This window comes from Lytechinus variegatus, chromosome 9 (assembly GCF_018143015.1).
Source record: "Lytechinus variegatus isolate NC3 chromosome 9, Lvar_3.0, whole genome shotgun sequence".
Classification (NCBI taxonomy): domain Eukaryota; kingdom Metazoa; phylum Echinodermata; class Echinoidea; order Temnopleuroida; family Toxopneustidae; genus Lytechinus; species Lytechinus variegatus.
The window spans coordinates 13,296,740-13,317,470 of NC_054748.1; the positions used below are offsets into that span (position 1 = coordinate 13,296,740).

At 36.3% G+C, this 20,731-nt stretch overlaps 1 protein-coding gene and 1 long non-coding RNA gene across 4 annotated transcripts in view; one reads left to right on the top strand and one right to left on the bottom strand.

The window, feature by feature from the left end:
- LOC121421980 (beta-1,4-galactosyltransferase 5-like) overlaps positions 1–13,354 on the top strand; it is a 34,989-nt gene extending 21,635 nt beyond the window's left edge. For all 3 annotated transcript variants that reach the window (XM_041616782.1, XM_041616780.1, XM_041616781.1), the window contains exons 4-9: positions 5,950–6,015; positions 7,281–7,552; positions 8,155–8,271; positions 9,088–9,275; positions 11,452–11,679; positions 12,720–13,354. In XM_041616782.1, the coding sequence (XP_041472716.1) occupies positions 5,950–6,015; positions 7,281–7,552; positions 8,155–8,271; positions 9,088–9,275; positions 11,452–11,679; positions 12,720–13,068 (1,220 nt within the window). In that variant the 3' untranslated portion in view covers positions 13,069–13,354. The remainder of the gene's footprint in view (positions 1–5,949; positions 6,016–7,280; positions 7,553–8,154; positions 8,272–9,087; positions 9,276–11,451; positions 11,680–12,719) is intronic.
- A 6,265-nt stretch (positions 13,355–19,619) lies between these two features.
- Positions 19,620–20,351, bottom strand: LOC121420975. Its single transcript, XR_005970913.1, has 2 exons — positions 20,249–20,351; positions 19,620–20,206 (listed from the first exon to the last, which is right to left on the bottom strand). It is a non-coding gene; the product is annotated as an uncharacterized LOC121420975 (long non-coding RNA).
- Positions 20,352–20,731: the final 380 nt, after the last annotated feature.

The window sequence follows — 20,731 nt, forward strand, 5'->3', positions numbered from 1 at the left end:
CAAAAGTTACAGCAATTTGATTTAGGGGGGACTTAATTTTTTGTTGTGTATTTACTCAGGCCTAAACTGCATTGCTATCATTTACATTTATTGTTACATCTTGAACTAGTTGATGTATACAAGATACATGGGACCTTGGAATTCATGTTTCGCTAGTATCGTATGAAAGAGAGAGATTAGAACTTATCGTCCAAAATGATGCGAACTTAAGAGCATTGTTTTCATATTTATAAAGACACTGATAATAAAGAATATTTTTACAGTATATTTATCTTTAGTATCTTATTTTCTATTTATATACACCGTTTACACGCATTCTGTTTCTTTTGAAAATCTATTTGGAGTATAAAGTATAAAATTTGAGCAAGATTATAAGATACATAACCTTTTGATACTTTATATGATTTTTGCAAGAGCGGAAGAGCCAATGTTTGTTGATTAGGATTGACAAGACAACTCACTGTTTTGAATGGATTTCAAGCGAATAACAAACGATTATATAATAAATCCAAACACAGATCTAAGTAGGCAGTGCACTCCCAATTAGTAAATGCTGAGTGCTGACTACGGAGTCTACCTCAACTATATAATAAAAAGCATGTTAATTTATATCTTTTGAAGAATATCTTACCCAAAATAAAATATTGATTTTCTTTCATGCAGAATATGCAATTTAGTTATTGCACAACCAGTTTTCATACGTGGCGATACAGAGGTGTCATCCCCCTAAGATTTTTCAACCCTGAAACAAAAAGTAGAAAAAAATGGGAGTACCCACAGGAACGAAGAATGCCTACAATGCAAGAGAGGTTTCTGTGAGAATTAACTGAACTAGACATTACCCATTCGGCAATGGGAGTCAATATTTCGGCACGATTATTACTTGACTTGAAATTAGGGCCCCCTAAGAAATCCTGGATCCGCGCCTTGCTCCCGCTCACATAATTCTAGCAGGGCCTACTCTGATGAGAAATTTAACGAAATTGAAAGCATCAAATGGTTAAAATACAAATCGCTCGAGTTTCCCGCTCGCATTGATTATTTTTATAAGTGATATTACATTTATTCATGAACACATCATTATAAATCCATTATTCATTTGCCTCTTCTTCATGCATAGGCGGATCCAGGTGGGGGCCCGAGGCGCCCCCCTATTGGTAGAGCAAAAAAAAGGGGAAGGAAAGAAAAAGGAAGGAAAAGAAAAGAGAGAAAAAAAAGGAGGAAGACGAATGAATAAAATAAGATGAGAGGAAGGCTTGGAAAAAATATTTCATGTCACTATATAAAATTTTCGCTCGCGCTTCGCGCTCGCATTGCCTGTTAAATGATCCACATATCTTGTTCAACGTGGAGCTTAAATATCAAGTTTGGAAGTCAGTATACAAAACATATTTCTCCTTGGAAATCGAACTTTCATTAATTTTTGTGATTTACATATTGAATTTTAAAACGTGCTCTGTAAAAATGTCAGTTTTATGGTCTGAATATTAACATTTTCCAATTGCGCTGTGCGTTCGCGAATTTGATTTATCAGGTACCTATTATTTTCAAGTATTCCATAAAGTTTTCAAAATATCCCTTTTCAGGTCTGATTATCAAAACGCATCAGCTAGCGCCGCTATGCTTGCATTTTTAATTGGCGGGTTATGTATGTCTCAATATTGATTGTATAACAAACTACCTAAAATCCCCTTTTCATGACAGTTTGTCAAAAATTTCGGCTCGCGATTTGCGCTCGCATTAATGGTTAAAAATATATCAACTAATTAATGATGCATCCTATTCATAATAAAAAGGTGCTTGAATGTACAGTGTTCAGGCCATAATATCATCAGATTCCGCGCCCTCATTATGCATGTATAATAAGATATCAATTTAATAATTAAATTGTCCCTTTTTTTTAATCTCGCGCTTAGCAAGATGAATAGGAAGATATATAGTCATCATATTCATATGATAACATGTCCTAAGGATGGCAAGGTCCTATGTCTCAAAATTAAAGTAATAATGAAACATATCCGCTCTTTATCAAGTGCGATTTATATCCACCTTACAAGTTTCCTATAAAGTGTTTGAAATATCAGATCGGAATATCAAATATTTTAAGCTCGCGCTTCGCGCTCGCTTTTATTTTCATGATAAAAGATTATGTAGAATGCCTAGATTATAGGTCTAAATCTGAAACACGCGCGCGCATTTTCATTCACTTATCCAGTTTCAGATCACAATATAAAAAAATTCCGCTCGCCCTTTGTGCTCGAATTATTAATGTAGGAAGATCCCCTTTCTCATCCCTTTCATGATTTAAACATGAATAGAGTATCCCGTTCAAGGTCGAAATCACGATTTTTTTTACGCTCGCACTTTGCGCTCGCATTATTAATATAGGAAGATTCCATTTTATTCATCTTTTTCATGATTTAGGAAACAAATCTAGAATTTTTCCGCTCGCACTTCGCGCTCGCATCAATTGATTTGATTTGATTTATTGTTTTCTTCTGCATCCATAACATTCGTATAATACATTTTTCATAACATAATAAACATAATATTAGCATTTTTGGCATGAATCATAAATAAAGAGTACTAAAAAAATAATTCCAGACAAAATTATTAACTATATGATATTCACAATTTGCAGGAGAAGGATTGTCATCATAAGCAGATTGCTTGAAAAAATGACAATCCCAAACTTATACTAATTGAATTAATACATTTATAAAGCAGAATGGGCATATATTTTCAAATACGAAACATGAATTCATGCAATATCATAGTGTGAAGATGAAGATGATAAAGCTGAGGGTGACGGTGATATGATGATGTTGTTGTTGTTGATGATGATGATGATGATTATGATGGTGGTCATGATGAAGATATTGGTGATGACTAAATCGAAGGAGGAATAAATTCACGATAAAAAGGATACGACACAGAAATTTTACTTCAAATATTCTGATAATAACATAGATTTAACGTTAGCCTTAAATGAGTGAAGAGACGAAGATTGTTTTACAGACTCTGCTGGTAGAGAGTTCCACAAATCTGGACCATGGTGTCTTATGGATCTCTGCGCAATAAGCAGTTTGGGGTTGATTAAATGGAAATTTGAAGAGTAACGGGTAGGGTATTGTGGAATGAAGGTGGGAGCATGTTATTTACGTACTTAAACATAAGTAGTAAACTCTGAAGTGTATTATGTCAAATACTGTTAGAGTCTTTAGTTTATGGGATAATGGATTTGTGTGTGATAAATATTGGGAATCAGTACAGATTCGAATTGCTTTTTTCTGTAATAAGTATATTGTATTAAAGTTTTCCATTCTTTATGTAGAAATGTCAAAAATTTTCAGCTCGCGCTTCGCGCTCGCATTATTTGATTGATGAAATATGTAATGTCTTCATGGCTAAATGCAAGCAGTCCTTAAAAGGCACCTTTCGATCAGTTCAAAACGTATTCAAACATTTTCTGCTCGCGCTTTGCGCTCGCATTCTAGAATTCTCGCAAATCTAGAATTTTTCCGCCCGGACTTCGCTCTCGCATCAATTGTTAAGTAATACTGTATAGCTATCCTGTTCATGATTACAAAAAAATAATTAAAATTTTTTATGTAGAAATGTCAAAAATTTTCAGCTCGCGTTTCGCGCTCGCATTATTTGATTGTTGAAATATATCACGTTTTCGTGGCTAACTGTATGCAGTCTTTAACAGGACTGGTAGGCCTACCTTTCCGATCAGTTCAAAACGTTTATCACAAATTTCTACTCGCGCTTCGCGTTCGCAGTAATTATTGTAGGCACATATTTTTTTCAGAAAGTTCAAATTTTAGGAAAAAATTCATGCAATTTAAAAAAAAATTGCTCGCCCTTCGCACAGGCATTATAAAATAAGGATTATGATATTATACATTTATGTTGATTTAAAGAATAAAGCTAAGATGTGACTTGTAAGACTACCCCCTTCAAAGAAACAAACCCAAAAAAAAATCTTCGAGCGGCCGATCAGGGAAAATATGGCTGAAAAAAAAAAATTGGGCCCCTTTATTGGCGAAAGCTGGATCCGCCCCTGATTCATGTGCCTATGAAATAAGATAATTTAACATGCATTTAAGGCACTTATGATTGCCTGGGGAGGGGCCGCCATTTTTCCGAAAAGTACACAGGGGCGCCAAAATCAGGTCGAATTTGGGCCCCCCTCCCTACGAAATCCTGGATCCGCGCCTGACTACTACCCCTACAAAACATTGTAATAACGCGTGGGTAAAGCAGACATCCTTTCTCCAGACTTGGTTACTATTTGAAAAATAAAATAGTTTTTACAAATATTCTAAAATGAATACCCAATAATCTAATTACTGTGGAACAACATGAAGACCGATTGTCGAAGATCGACTTTCCTCCAGACACAATTATTTCAGGAATAAAAAATCAATAAAACTCAACCCCCAACAACGAATCTAAGAACCAACAATCCTCCAAATTAAGACCATGTATGTAGAAAAGCACATGTTTAGAGCGTTGTCTTTATTCCAGACCCGGTGATTTAAAAATGATTTAAACAATCCTAAAAAAAAAAGACTCATATTCTTATTCTTGTGGAATAACACGAGTATTATGCTTAGTCTTTCGTCTGGACCCGGTTATTTAAAAGATAAAGAAATATTGAAAAAAAATTACAGCTGAGACCAATCTTCAAAATTAAACCCACTTAAAATGCTTGGGCTGACCCCTGACCGACGTATATTATAACTTTTGAAACGACTGGGTCTGAAAAAAAGACTTTGTACTTGCATTATAATTTTTGAATTAACCGGGTCTGGAAAAAAGACTTGGACTTGTACTGTAATATTTCATTAACCGGGTCTGGAAAAAAGACTTTGAACTTTTGTGCTATATGAACGCATTACTATAGGATATTAGTTTAGAACGAATTCGCCAAAAATCACTTCAAATTTATTACTTTTGTAGGTAAAGTCATTGTTACATTTGTGGGTAAAGTGCATTATTACATTTGTGGGTAAAGTGTTATTACATTTGTGGGCGTTATTACATTTGTGGGTAAAGTGTTATTATATTTGTGGGCGATCAAAAATTATTACATTTGTGGGTAAAGTGTTATTACATTTGTGGGCGTTATTACATTTGTGGGTAAAGTGTTATTACATTTGTGGGCGTTATTACATTTGTGGGCGATTATTACATTTGTGGGTGTAACAGGGGGCAGGGCAACTTTATATAAAATACTAGTATGTCATTTGAAACAGAAAATAAATCGTCAAACCAATCATCCCACAACTAAATATATAAAGCAAATCACAAAATTTAGGGACCAGACGTAAGCTTTTCTTAGATTTTGTCTTAAAGTTATTTAAAGTTGGTGTTGTGTTCAATCTATAAGGTCTAATTTAACACCTCAGATTGCGGTCCTCGATGGACGCCAATTGATGCCAGCCTGGTCTTATAATGAACATCACCATCATTCACTGGTGTGCGGATGGGGGAGGGGCGGGGCTGGGGGGCATGGTCCCAAAACTTTGTCAGGGCCAAGGGAGAAAAAAAGAGAGGGAAACAAATAGCGTCATTTATGATTTTTTTTCTCATTTTGTCAAAATAATACAAAACTAGATCTCTTACATTAATTATATGGGTAAAACATGTTGCCCAACTCGTTATGTTTTGTCATTTGATATTCATATCAAATCTTCTTCTTTTTTTGCCTCATAACGCTAGTGCCATCATCGATATTCTTTACAATTAACAAGGACGCTTCTAACATAATCTTTTTTTTTGGCCTCGTAGCGCTAGTGCCATCATCGATGTTCTTTACAACTAACAAGGAAGCTTCTACCTTAATATGTCAAGAAGATTGTTGCCACGATAATTAAAAACGTTAAAGCATACATAAAAACGTATATGATACTACACTAAAAATCTTTCTTTAAAATACAGGTGCTTTAGAACTGAAGGAGCAGAAAGGTGATTTAAAACCTTGTATTCGTCCCTCCCTGATTCCAGGTAAGATATATAGACATTCATTCTGCATTCATCTTCACCATAACCCGATACGTCCGTCACACCACAACTATGGAAATTAAAGCCAGCGATGTCAACATCTAAAAATGCATGTTCAAAATATTTTATACATATGATGCATATTTATATATTGTTTTCTTGAAAATTCAGTGTGCTTCTCTTAATTTACAAAGGACACTGTGCAAAATTCTTGTAGTAGAAATTATGACATTGATGGATTTCCATATAGCTGCGATTGATCGGATCAGTCATAACTCTTTGTAAGACAGGGCCCAGCACTCGGTCTGACGAAGAGTTACGATTGATCAAGAGGTCGAGAATTGACATACGTATTGGGGTCCGCCTCATTTTAGTGTGACAGTGTGGCGGTTTCATGACATTTGCTCTGGCGACAATTGCTCCACTCTAAATTCCACACACTAATCGAATGACCAGCTTCATAACTGTGTTTAACATTACACCCTACCCTTAACCTAAGCCTAAACATAACACACAAAAAATATATTTAAAACTGCTAAATCCATATTCTATTGTTTTAAATAGACATCTGCAAAAAATATACATTCCGAAACTTATTTTGCCTTATTGACCGTGGGCCCGGCAACCACTGTGCAGCGCCAGATCGACGAGGCTCTATCCCTTAATGTTTAACGCCAAACAGGGTAGCAGCAACTCCCATCTCACGTCTTTTGGTCTGACGCGGCCGGGGTTTGATCCACCGACCTCCCGGTTATGAGACGGACCAACTGAGCCCGTCCTAACCCTTCTTCTCGGACGTAATTAATCCCTGAGCAATTTTCGCAGGAGGAAAAGTCGTGTCACCGACGGTGGGACTAACACAATCACCAGGGTCCGAGTTAATATAGTCATTACTAACATCATCGTAATTATTCTTAATAGCAGCATGACCATTACTCTCTTGATGATTTGACCTTCACTGTGTATCTGTCGTTTGAGAGTAAACATATGCAGTAACGTGCAGATGGGGGGGGGGCTTGGGGCATGAACCCCAATGATTTTTTTAAGAAAAAGGGGGTTAAGAAAGAAAAGGGAAAACATCAATCACAAAATTAGCTTTTGAAAAGGTAAATCTTTTGCTCTCTCAGTACTTTTAACTCGTGTAACACACGATATGTTTTCCCCTCCCCCTAAACGCCACTGAACAAATGTAAGACCCCAAAAATCCTGATTGGTCATTTTAATTGCGATCCACTTCGACATCTATCATAATTACCATTCATTTACAGATCACATGGAACCTGCCCGAAAGGCTCAAACAACCACCGATATTGTTAACACCGAGGTTCTAGGTGCCATGACGCAGGAAGTAAACCGTGCAACCAAACTTGCCAATCGAACCCTGTCGAGCATCATCGCGAAGAGACGGAACGCGAACAAGGGGATAGCGAGCCCCATCGACCACATGATGGCGGAGCTGGACCTCGCCGTCGACGTCGGTGACTACCAGCTGCTTCCGGGCGGTCACTGGGTCCCCCTGAAATGTCGACCTTTGTGGAAGGTAAGTTCAAAAGAAAAGGGTGATGCAACGAGGGGGGAGCTGCACCCCCCCCCCCCCCCCCCGATATTTCTTTTAATACTGAAGCAAAAAGAAAAAAGGGGGAAATGAGAAGGAAATGGGAAGCAAAAAGGTAGGTGTCTTGGCCGTGCAGCTTCGTAATGCCCCTTTTATTTACTTAGAAATAACATTTTATGTGACGTCATGGTTAAGACCCCCACTTGCCTACCCCCCCCCCCCTCCTATTCCCCCAAAATATCCAATATATCAAAGAAATAAATAACTAAATAAATAAATAAATATCAAAATATGATATATATATATAGTCACACCATATATTTATATGTATGTACGTTTCTTATATACCCAGAATGCAACGTTCATATGAAGTCTTATCATACAGACCCAATATGATGCCATGCGATTTTCAGCTTCTCTATACCAAATTATCTGTAGATAAAATACAATGTTTTGTTATACTTATAATGATAATGATAATTGTGAATCCCTTTGTACAATCCGTCTTGGGCATCTTTGATTCAATTCAAAGAATTAAAGTATGAGAGCTGTTTTTAATTGTTATCTTTTATTGTTGTTCCTTTTAGGTAGCAGTCGTCGTGCCATTTCGAAATCGAGCGCAGCATTTACCCATATTCCTCCGGCATACTATTCGTCGAATGAAGAAGCAACAATTGGAATTTTCCATCTTTGTCGCAGAACAGGTGAATCTAGTTTGATTTCCCGTTCAATCGTCAAATATTGACAATCCATGGTTCCCATTTCCAAAGATTCCAGTTGGCCTATAGAATCTAGTTTTTTTATGTTCAGTCGTCAAATATTGACTTTCCACGGTTCCCATTTCCAAACTTTTCAATATAGAAATCGCAATTTGTATATGTATATAACTATATGTATGTGTGTAATAATGTACAGTATGTACGGTTGTATGTATGTGTGTAAGGGTGTGTGTATGTATGTGTGTATGGGTGTATGTATGTATGTATATGTCTGTATAGCCATAGGCCTATGCAACGCAATGATGTACCTTTTACAACATTTATCAAATATCTTTCATGATATTTGATAAATGTATGATATTTCATCTTTACTGCTACTGGAATATTATAATAAATTTGGTATGGTAAAATGCTGCCTGAAAACAAATAATTCTATATAAAGATTTTGTAAATAATTAAGATATTTTTTCTTGTAAATAGTATATATATTTTCACTAAAGATGATCGAAATTTTCTGCAACAGTAATAAGTCGAATTAGTACTGATTTTGATGTACGATATTGAGATTTAGTTAAAATTATTGTTTAAACTATGATAATGACATTATTTGGGGCTAACCTCGATTAGCATCTTGCTATTATGTTAGCTCCAATTACCAAATATATATGTGATGTACTATTCCTTGTAATTGTACCTGACAGTGATATTTGGTAATAAATAAAGGAATCATTTTCACGTTAATACAACTCACTTTTTCCTATTGGTCACCCCCCCCCCCCTCCTTCCACTCCTCGATGGCAGAATAATGACTTACTTTTCAACAAAGCCATGATGATGAACATTGGGTTCGTGGAGGCCCAGGAGTTCAATGACTTCGACTGCGTGATCTTCCATGATGTCGACCACCTCGCTCTGAATGTCAGGAACTACTACGGATGTGACAACATGCCGAGACATTTCGAAACCGGTGAACCGAAATATGATTGGACGTAAGTCTATTTTTGAAACAGTTCCGTGTCATTTCTGGAGGTGTCGTGGTGGAGTGGTTCAGTTACTAAACACTTATACCAAGGGTCGAGGGTTTGAATCACACCTGGCGCTAATGTCCTTTAGCAAGGCACTTATCCCCGTTTGTCTCTCTCTATGCCAAGGGGTGTTAAATGGATACCAGCTATAAGCCAGTTCGTAGTTCCACTCTGCGCATGATGAGAAGATTGTGCGCATGATCAGAAGAAGGTTATTGGTACTAAAGTGACATGGTGGTTTAAAATTTAATGAGATAAGCACTAGCTTCGATGTATTGATTATTCATATATTCTTTTGAATTATGTTTTCATTTACATTATAAAAAAAACAATACGTCCATGAACGACTGGTATTTGAGTTTGCCAAGTACATTGCACAAAATGCTCTGATATGCATTCAAAGTAGAAATGCAACAAATACATTCATAGAGTGTTGATCATTGGTGTGCTATTCTAGTCACCTGGTCTATTCAATTTCTTCATCCTGTTATGTAAGGCATGTTTACGTAATATCTTGCTTTGAAATCTGCATATCACACTGAAAGAAATGAAAGGTCATTTGACCAAAGTTGTCCATGAAGCAACTACGAACTGGTCTATTGGCTTGGCATATGCATGTTTACCGGCAAAAATGGTTGCCTGGCCGTGGATGCTCCTCAGGGAGTGGAGATGGTGGGCTTTTCGTGTAGAACAGTGATAGATCCAATGACCGCGGTGAAGCCCATAGGAACACACAAAGTATGAAGCGCTAAATATTAAAGGACAAGTCCACCCCAACAAAAACTTGACTTGAGTAAAAAGAGAAACATTCAACAAGCATAACAGTGAAAATTTCATCAAAATCTGATCTAAAATAAGAAAGTTATGGCATTTTAAAGTTTCGCTTATATTCAACAAAATAGTTATATGAACGAGCCAGTTACATCCAAATGAGAAGTTGATGACATCACTCACTCACTATTTCTTTTGTAATTTATTATATGAAATATTTTCATTTTCTCGTCATTGTCATGTGGAATGAAGTTTCATTCCTCCCTGAACACATGGAATTCCATTATTTTAACATTTTGTGCTTCAGGCAAGGAGGTCCTAATCGTCAAATTCGTAAAAATTGAAATATTGTATAATTCAAAAAAAAAAAAAAAAATAGTGAGTGCGTGACATCATCGACTCTCTCATTTGGATGTAACTGGCTCGTTCATATAACTATTTTGTTGAAAATAAGTGAAACTTTGAAATGTCATAACTTTCTTATTTTACATCCGATTTTGATGAAATTTTCAGCATTGTGCTTGTCTGATTTTTCTCTATTGATTCAAATCAACATTTTTCTGGGGTGGACTTGACCTTTAATGTAGGCCGCCCTATCTATTATTATTAGCTCCTGTGACAAAAACACCCATCGTAAATCTATACACATTAAGCCAAACATTATTCATGTTATTATACCCGAACTTGAAAACTTCCTAACCTATTCTGAATCTTCACATCATTCTGTTTTCCCAAACCATATCCCTCCGCTGTTATTCCTTTAAGAGATACTTATCCTGCTTTTTGAATGTATACATTACCTTGATTAAATGGGTTCACATCTGGCGTTGACAATTTTTAAAGCAATCTGCTTGGGATGACAACCCTTCTCCAGGATACTGTGAATTATACTTCTGTTTTGAGAAGACATTTCATAACGTCATTACCTATGGCCACGACGATCAATCATCATCATAACTACCATAATCATCATTTTTATCATCTTTATTGTCATTATCACCTGTTCAGTGTTTTATAATTATCATCATCATCATTGTGCCAACATCATCGTCATCTGTGATGATTTTCATTTTCATCATATTCAGCATCATTATAATCATCATCATCATCCATATCATCTTTATCGTCATCAATTACGTCAGTTCCATCTTTATCATTATCTTAATTACAATCATCTTCTCATCATCAACTTCCTATCATCCTCATCCTTATCCTCATCCTCATCATGATCATCATCGTCATCATTCATATTCGTAATGATTACATCCTTCGTTCAACATCATTTAGAAATATTTAAGATTACAAAATTATTATAAAAACAAAAAATAATCCCATCTTTCTTGTCTTTTCCTATTATTTTTTTTCTTAGGGTTATGTACGACGAACTCTTCGGCGGGGCAGTTGGCGTGACAACCACGCAGTTCTACCAAATTAATGGATTTTCCAACGTTTACTGGGGTTGGGGCGGTGAAGACGATGATTTCTACCACCGAGTTGTTGCTAGCGGATTCGTCCCCTCCCGACCGGAAGGGCCAATCGGTTTCTTCGATGCGTTAGACCATCCTGAGGAGGGCATCAGGAATATAAACTTTGCAAAGTAAATCCTAACTACATGTGTATTTTTTCTAACAAGTATGGTAATCAAACTGATATGAGTATTAGGTGTGATGCGGCTCCGAGGATAGTTCTCCGGACTTTGTTCTACAAAGTCCGGTGTTCGAATCCCCCATTGCACTCGCTTCCTATGGCAAGATGTTAATTATATACATTTGCCACTCTCCAACCAGGTGAAGTATATTGGTAACTGGTAGGAATTCAGTCTTGAATGCTCGAACACCAGATCAGGGTAGCCGTGATAAAGCCGGGGTAACAGTATGCAACACCTAGAAACATTGTATTAAGTGCTGTCTATGTTGCATATTATTAGTAGTAGTATAGTAGCAGCAGCAGTAGTAGTAGTAGTAGTAGTAGTAGTAGTAGCACAATTATTATCATCATCGTTACTATTAATATTATTATGGAATATTTCATCCAGTGGCCCCGTTTCACAAAGTGCTACAACTGTATTGTAACCTTGCGATTATGACAACTACGTCTCTAACTAGTGCTCAGCAGCCAATCACAATCAAGCTAATAATGGAAGTAACAAGATTGGCATATTCACAATTTATGAAACGTGCCCTACAGTTCAACACTGACTCTATTTCTTTAGTTCAGACATTTCTGTGCAAAATATAAATACTTTATGCAAGTACTTACCATTATATAGCATAACACTTGATAGAGTATTCACGTTATGTTTTACACTTCTACAAACTTAAGCGATAAACATAAACGGCCCTAACATAGACCCTTGGGGGAATCTGTAATCTTTGACAAGGGTGACCTATTGGCCTATCATAATGAATAAGATATCATTTGATTTTATTGTTAATCCAGTGTTCGACTGGCCACTACCGTTGATCACAATCATAGACACTATCATTGGAGCGTATTATCATCATGTTGGCGGTAAAGATGATGTAAAGATAATGATCTATTATTGATATTAGTATAAGTGAGTATGACGTGTGATCTTCTACTTGGTAATCTAATAATCATGATGATAATGATCGATTGCATTGCATTGTACTGCAGGTTCTGTCTTCGTTCTTATTTCGCCGAACGGATGGCAACTGACGGTCTATCGAATCTGAAGTACGATCAACCGACGATCGAGCTCCATCCTCTTTATACCAACATTGCAGTCGATATCCGGAAGTTGCCGTGGAATCCCAAATGGACGAGGTGCGGTCTCTCCACGATGTTAGTAATCGTGGTAACAACGGCGGTGATGGTGATATCGATAGCACTGATCGCAAGGACGATTTACAGGTATCAGAGAGAGCGGCATCGCAAAAGAAACTTGTATTTGAAAGTCATGTCTGACCAGAATGGAACATACAAACCGCTAAACAAGGGATGGGACGTGAAGGTGGCGGTGTGAACACGTGATTCATTACCACGCGTTTCAGTGGATGCGACACAGCGTAGAGATAACAATTTCCTGTTAAGACCGATGAGGGCGTGACGAAAAATACTGAAAGATGGAGCTATAGGAAACAGCCAACATTGCAACTTGAATACCTCTCCGTGTCTTTCTGATAAGTACAGAGCTTTGAAGTGCCATCGACTTGACAACATGGCGAGATAATTTATATTTCCATGTCGACATGTCGGGACCCGTTATCTTACAAGATAACATAATTATCCCGCCATGTAAACATGTAACTTGAGTCTTGAGTCGACTGAAGTCGTCGCAGCGAAATAACGTATCTCGTCATGTGGGCAATTTTTCAAAATTCGACATGGTAAGATAAATTATCTCCCCATTCCGACATTCATGTAAAACTGTTTTTTAAGTTGACTTGGCTAGATAAATCATGTCGACATAAAAGGTCATTAAGTTGACCTAACGAAAACAACGTATCTCGTCATGATTACCAATAGCTTTTTATAAGTTAATTTGGCAAGATAATGGATCTCGGCAAGTCAACATTCAATTTTTCAAAAGTCAAATTGGCAAGATAAATTATCTCGTCATGTCGACATAATAAGGCTACCAAATCGAATAGGCAAGGTAGAATATATCATCATGTCTACATAAAAAGCCTTTTAAGTCGACTTGGTAAGAAAAAGTAAATCGCCTCGTCGGCCTAAGTAGGCTATTAAGTCGATATGGCAAGATCAAAAAGCCCACCATGTCGATATAATTAGGCTATGAAGTCGACATGGCATGATAAAGTTTCTCGCCATCTCGCCAAGTTGATGGCACTTAAAAGACTCTACACATATTAAGACCAGGGGGGCGTTTCATGAAAGGACTTGTCAGACATTTTATCCGACAAGTACCAGTTTATCCGACAGTTACCATAGGAACAGTGCCTCTCAGCCAATCAGAATCAAGGAAAGATGTCAGATCTGACAACTTGTCGGATGAAAATATTGATGAAACGCTCCCCTGGTCCCGTCTCACGAAGAGTTGCGATTGATCCGATCAGCCTCAACTTTATGGAAATCCATCATTGTCATAATTTCTCATACAGAAATTTTGCGAATTTTCTTTTGTGAAAAAAGAGGGAACACACAAAATTAACAAGAAAACAATGAATGTAAGAGTAATTACATGTATACATCATAATCTGAAATCATTTTGAACAAACATGCATTTTAGATGTTGGTGTTGCTGGCTTTCCATAGTTGTGATTGATCGGATCAATCGCATCTCTTTGTGGGACGGGCCCCAGACCACTTCAGCCAATAGTGCAAGGTTCACATTGATATTATGATATTATGTTTGTTTTCACTATTGACGAACAAATCAAGAGCAATTTAAATGAAGCTTAAAGTAGGTTCTACTTTGAGCAAATGCTGCATTTGAATAGCTCACTTGCAAAAGGGGTTAGGTCCATCTTTCATCAAATTTGATTTTTTTTTTGTCTCAATGTATAGATTTTTAGTAGCTCTATAAGATGATCCCAAAGAAAAGTTAAAATTCCCATTAAAAAGTTATCAAAAATGGCAACGAAAAAACTTTTTTTTTCCAAAATGAGTTAGGTTCATTTCAGTTTAGTTGCAAAAGGGGTTAGGTCTATTTCAGTTTTGTTGCAAAAGGGGTTAGGTTTATTTCAGTTTTGTTGCAAAACGGGTTAGGTCCTTACAAATTTTTTTTGGAAAAGAATATAAAAAAAAATATGAAGACAGGTAGATTTCTTTTGTACTTTCACATGATAGGGTAGTACATCATGACAATTTAGTTTTTCATACGAATACTGCAGTAAGTGAGAATAAAAAACATGGTTCATCTCGGAATGGTCCAAAGTGGACCAAACCCCTTTTGCAACTAAACTCTTCATTTTCAGTTCTCAAACATGCTCAATAAACACTAAGTACAAGTGCCGCGCAGTATGTAACATTATTATGTGTCATATTTTGAGTGGATTCTTCCATTCTGAATGAGGGGTGGAAATGTGAATAGAAATCGTTGATTATCAAGAAACATTTTAATTAAAGATGTATTTTATTTAATCGACATTCGATAATAGTATGATAATGCCTTCTTTAAGAAAATGCTACTTTTTTATTTGATGCGCTAATGAGCAAAAACAAATATCTCTTAATATCATTTAATGGGTAAGTAAATATTCTAAACACGCGCGCACAAAGCTTTTGTTGAAGATTTTTCTATTCGCTTAACGCAAATTATGACGTTCACTTTGCAAGATTTTCTGCATTTATTGGATTGCATTGTACAAAATAAAGTTACAATGCATGAAACATAATTATAATATGGCCTAAAGTACTTAAAACCAAGTGACAATTTTATAATGACAAGCGTTAGACATGTTAGACTTGAATACAATGTAGAAGTACAATTGACAAAAAGGGGGGAAATGCAGGGGAAACTATATAAGCAAATAAATGCTTGAAACTTAGAAGCCACTTAATAGCTAGTATGGAAGCTGACACCGAAAAATAAGATAATAATAGCAATAATATGGGGTAAGTTAACACATAGTTAATAATAAATTTCAGGCATATTTCGCATTTTAATTATTTTCAAGATCGTATACATTTCTCGATGCTAAATATGCCTCATTTGTATTCCTTTTATCGCTCGATCGCCGTTTCCGTTTGTATTGAATTGAGTGATGTCATACGTCCAGTATGTACATTCTTAGAAAAATAGGTGCCTTAGATGGATTTATGCTTGTCCAATATTTGAACTTTTGCAGGTTTCGGGAAAGGTTTTAAATTACCTTAAACGTCCACTTTTGAAACTTGTTAGGTTCTTAATAAACACTTTAAGGTTCCTGAGCGGTTCTATGACATTTGCTCCGGCGACAATTACTCCGCTGTAAATTCCTCACTGGAATGACCAACTTCAACCATTAGGTTCTTAATAAACACTTTAAGGTTCCTGAGCGGTTCTATGACATTTGCTCCGGCGACAATTAATCCGCTGTAAATTCCACACTGGAATGACCAACTTCAACCATTGATTTACTACACAGTTACTGATTGTACAGAAAAAAAAGAAGATTTTGCAAAAAGCAACAACAGAATCATTCTGTAAATTCATAAAACATATTTTTTTTGCAATTTAACAGAACAGGTCTATTTAAAAAAAGGGAAAAGGGTGTTTTATTAAAGGAAATGTGTCAGGTTCCACACACCAAATACCAATTTCATGTAAGATTACGCAATGTGGTTAGATTACAGGTGTTCGAGATTCTGCTGCAGGAACTCTTTTATTTTAAGGATACATTTCCTAACGGTGCACCCTTTCCTAAACCTAACACCAAGCCTAACATAAAACCATGGAGCTATTATATTTTTATGCTATACCCTATGGCCCGTATTCTGAAGTCAGGTTTAACTTAGACCATAGTCTAACTCTGTACTAAAATTATGGGAAGCCAAAAGTGTCAATATTTTTATTAAGTTGTGTGTTTCTTATGTTCACCGTGTTCTTTCCTGATTCATCGATGGTGAAGACAATCATCTATTTATACTTCCTACACAATTATGAATAATTTTGAGAGCCAACTTAGCTGAAATATGATATCTCTATTGTTGGCGATTTATGTAACAATTGGCCATCCATACTTAAACCACAACTTTAAACCTGAGTTTAAGTTAAACCCGACTTCAGAATACGGGCCTATATCTTAGATGAAACAAAACCCGGAGCAAATGTCAGGCCACCTCTTGGGCACGCAAAGAACCTTTTTGGAACCTTTTTTTCTCAAGGGTTCCAAATACGGGACAAAAGAGTTCCAATTCGCATCTTTCTTTCTTAGAGTGTTTAATTGAACTTTGTTAGCTTAAACACGGTCTTACCGTCGAAAAAGCATTCAAGTTTATATCACTTGTTACTAAATTTAGTATGTTTTATAACCTATAAGAGCGTTACCATTCGATCAGATACACCGTGTGTGTGTCTATATATATAAAGTATCTTTAGTATTTCAAAGGCGTATTATATAGGCCTATGCTTTCAAGTGTAAATGGATCGTACGGTCTAGTGTTTAGAACACTGGACTCGTGATCACGAGGTTTTGAGCTCGAACCCTCTCTCGGTCATTATTTCCACTTTAAAAGGCCCGAAACATTCCCAACTACAAGGTCAGCCTTTATTATAGCCTATACACAAATTGTTTCATATTATGTACATTAATTGGTCATTACCAGCTGTCGTTATCCGGCGGAAAGTTGCATGTGCTATCGAGTTCCTGCGGGTTTGCCGTTGGAAATGAAATTGAAGTTAATGACTTAACCAACTCGCTTTTGAGTTTCTGTGCCAATATCTGCCATTCACGCCAATCACGCAAAAATCAATAATACGCACTAACATTACTTTGCAAAGTTATAATTTTTCTTCAGTTCTATGCCTATTTGTCCACATGAACCGTTTATATTTTTTTTACGGTGATGGATTATAATGGGGAGCGGTGCCGGCGCCTGGACACATAAAACTAGGGGGGCAAATTGTCCTAGAGACGTCGCAACAAATTTTATAATCTCGATTGATGGCGTATCACTGAGTTAGATGAACTATACTTCTCTTTTTGATACCGTTCTTTCTTCTTTTTCCGACTTTCTTCCTCTTTCCCATTCTATTCCCTCTTCAATGTTTGACCAAATGAGGGGGTTCATCCCTGCCCCCCCCCTTCCCTGTGGCGCTGCCCCTTAGGCCCGTTTCAAAAAGAATTACAACTGTTGTAACTTTGCCAATATGACAACTACCATGGCAACCTTGATTCTGATTGGCTGCTGAGCCCTGTCACCATCGTAATTGCCATAATGGTAAAGTTGCAACAGTTGTAAGTCGTTGTAAGTCCTTTATGAAACGGGCCCCTGCTTTGAGGTGAGATATGTTGTAAATGTTTTAAGTAGGGTAATGTTATAATAAGACAATTCCATGTTTGAGCATAGCTTGCCACCAGTATGACTATAAGGTTTCATGGTAAAGGTATGTTGAATCATGGAGCTACTATAGTAGCTCCATGATTGAATGCAGTATTACATGATCATTGTGAATGATACAATACATAAGATAAATAATGTGCTGTTGCAGTTACTGCAAAATGTATAGCTTTCTTTTAAAGCAAATTATTGCTGCTTTTTCTAGTAAAACATAATTATTTAGTCTTTTATGAGTATTTGGAAGCGTTCGTACATGCATTACGAAATAAATGTTAATAATAATGTATTTCATGAATTGTGTGTGGGTGGGTGGGTGCGCGGATGCGTTAGGATATGTTAGGGTGTGTGAGATTTCTTATTTATTGTTACTTTATGTAAATGAGGATGTAAGTGTTTTTTTATGAGGTTGAAGAGAATCGGTCGAAGTGGTGATCCTTGTGGAACACCAATATTATGAAACTTCGCTCTGTATTTTGCAGAATTCGGGTTCTTTATAAGCATTGCTGTTTGATGTGAAGCAATAATCAAGATGTTTAAAAGTCTTTTAAGTATTAATTCGTTTTTAAACAGATAATGTTCACAATATTGACGTTAAATATTTATATTGTCAAGATGACCCGTTCCAAGAACGGCGATAGGCAATTATTTTATACCTCAATGAAAAATTCATATGTGTTACTTTGTGTGAGACCGCGCGGAGAATATAATGAGTGCAGTTCACAAAATATTTATATGTATGTAGGCCTATATCATTGATTCCTAGGACAATCATGGCGTGTAGGTGAATATGGAAATTTATCAGTACAGTAAAGAAAATGTGAAAAATAAACATTGATCTATAGCTTTAGGGGTGCTCCATGCTGAAAAAAGTAATATCCTAATGTTTAGAGAAAAAAAATCAACATTTTATAAAATCTGTCCCCTTTAACAAAAAAAATCAGCAAAATACTTTATACAGTTCATTATCGATCCTTTTTTTTTGGAAGACGAAGTTTGAATAAACGTAATTCCATTTGATAAAATACAAAAGAATAAGTGGGATGTAATGTCTGCTCGCTCTATGCAAATTCATTGAGACATGCTTAAGACTGTTTCACTAAAATAATGTCAAATTCGAAATTAGAATGACTTGGTCCTTTCTTGTCTATTTTTGATATTGTCAGTGTTTTTTTTTGTCTGATTTTCTTGTATCTGTTCAAATAACGTAATTTTCAGCATGGAATACCCCTTTAAGTTTATTAATGTAGTAGGCACTAGGCCTATTGATATCGATAGATTGCAGAAACATGAAATGTTTGTATTTGAGTTAAAGACATCTTGCCTCTTTAAAAAAAAAACGGTTGTTAAGCCAAAAAAAAATGCGTGGGAAAATATAACGTGATGTTGCATTGATGTTATTTATGCTATAATTGAGGAATTTCAAACATTCTAGCCATGTCTTCTTATCAAATTTGGTCCGTATGAGCCGAAAAATAATTTCGGTGATGGACGTTTGATCTATGACGTGTGTGCGGGTATTTATTTTCATGGGCATTAGCGGTGGTTTCGTGAGATTTTTGCTCCCCCATAGGGGCGCGGAGGGGAGGGGGACGACCTCTTCTCATTAGCTACTTTACAAAATTCAAAGTTTCGAGGTGGAACGCCCCCTCCTTCTCCCGCGGAATTGCCACCTACGCATGCTCTTGTTTATTATCAAGAACGGGGGAAATGATTTATGATTGTTCATTTTAAAATGATTTCCATATATGAGCCCCCTGCCACAATCCAGAATAATTACCCTTGTTTTCTATGCATAATTTTCATTTCATACTTGTGTGATTTATTTATTTACTAGGCCCCAAATTGACTGTATTGTGGAAACGAAATCTTGGAGATGAAACAGAAATGGGCTTTCATTTAGGAGAATTCCAAGCCCCTTTCACAATTGGTGGTAAGAGGGCTTACAACCGGTACCGTTCTGTGCAACATATATAGACCGGTTTACTAATGTAGTCAAATTTATGGATGTTTCTTCCCTCGGGACCGAGTATTTAACGAGTTATTCCATTAACCTGAACCTCACAATGGTATTTCAATACTTGGAATCCACTTTGCATACATTAGTTGTTGCTATGTCGGGCAAACCTCGGGCAAGCTTTCCGGTTGTCAGAGGCAACCTTTGTTAAACTGGTATGCATAAAATTTGCAGAGTTTTGAACAGTCTACCTTTCTTGGTTGCAATTCATGATATCCAATGTCATCACATTCGACGTTTTTACCAGTCTGATTTTCTGATTTTACTACTTTTTTTTTCTTGATTTCATCAAGTGTACAAGTGTACTGTGTAAGGGGATTTTTTAATTCTCTACATAACTCATCTAAATGAACTTATGGTGTTTAACTAAAAGGCTTCATCCCACCCCCTCCTCATTTTTTACTTAACATGTACAAGCACGTTTAAAAAAATTAGCATTTTATCTTATATTTGGCAGGATCAATACCCCTCCCTCCCCCTCCCCCAGAAAAAAATAAAATTCTGCGGTCCCTGAATTCTAGAAGGAAAAAAATGTATCGAAAGACATTTATTAAGAAACCTGCCAAAGTTGCCTTTAGAATAATGCCACAAATGTTTGATTAGTATGAAGAATGTCAATAAAAGATGTAAGTTCATGAAGTTAGTTATCTTATATGTTTGTCCATAA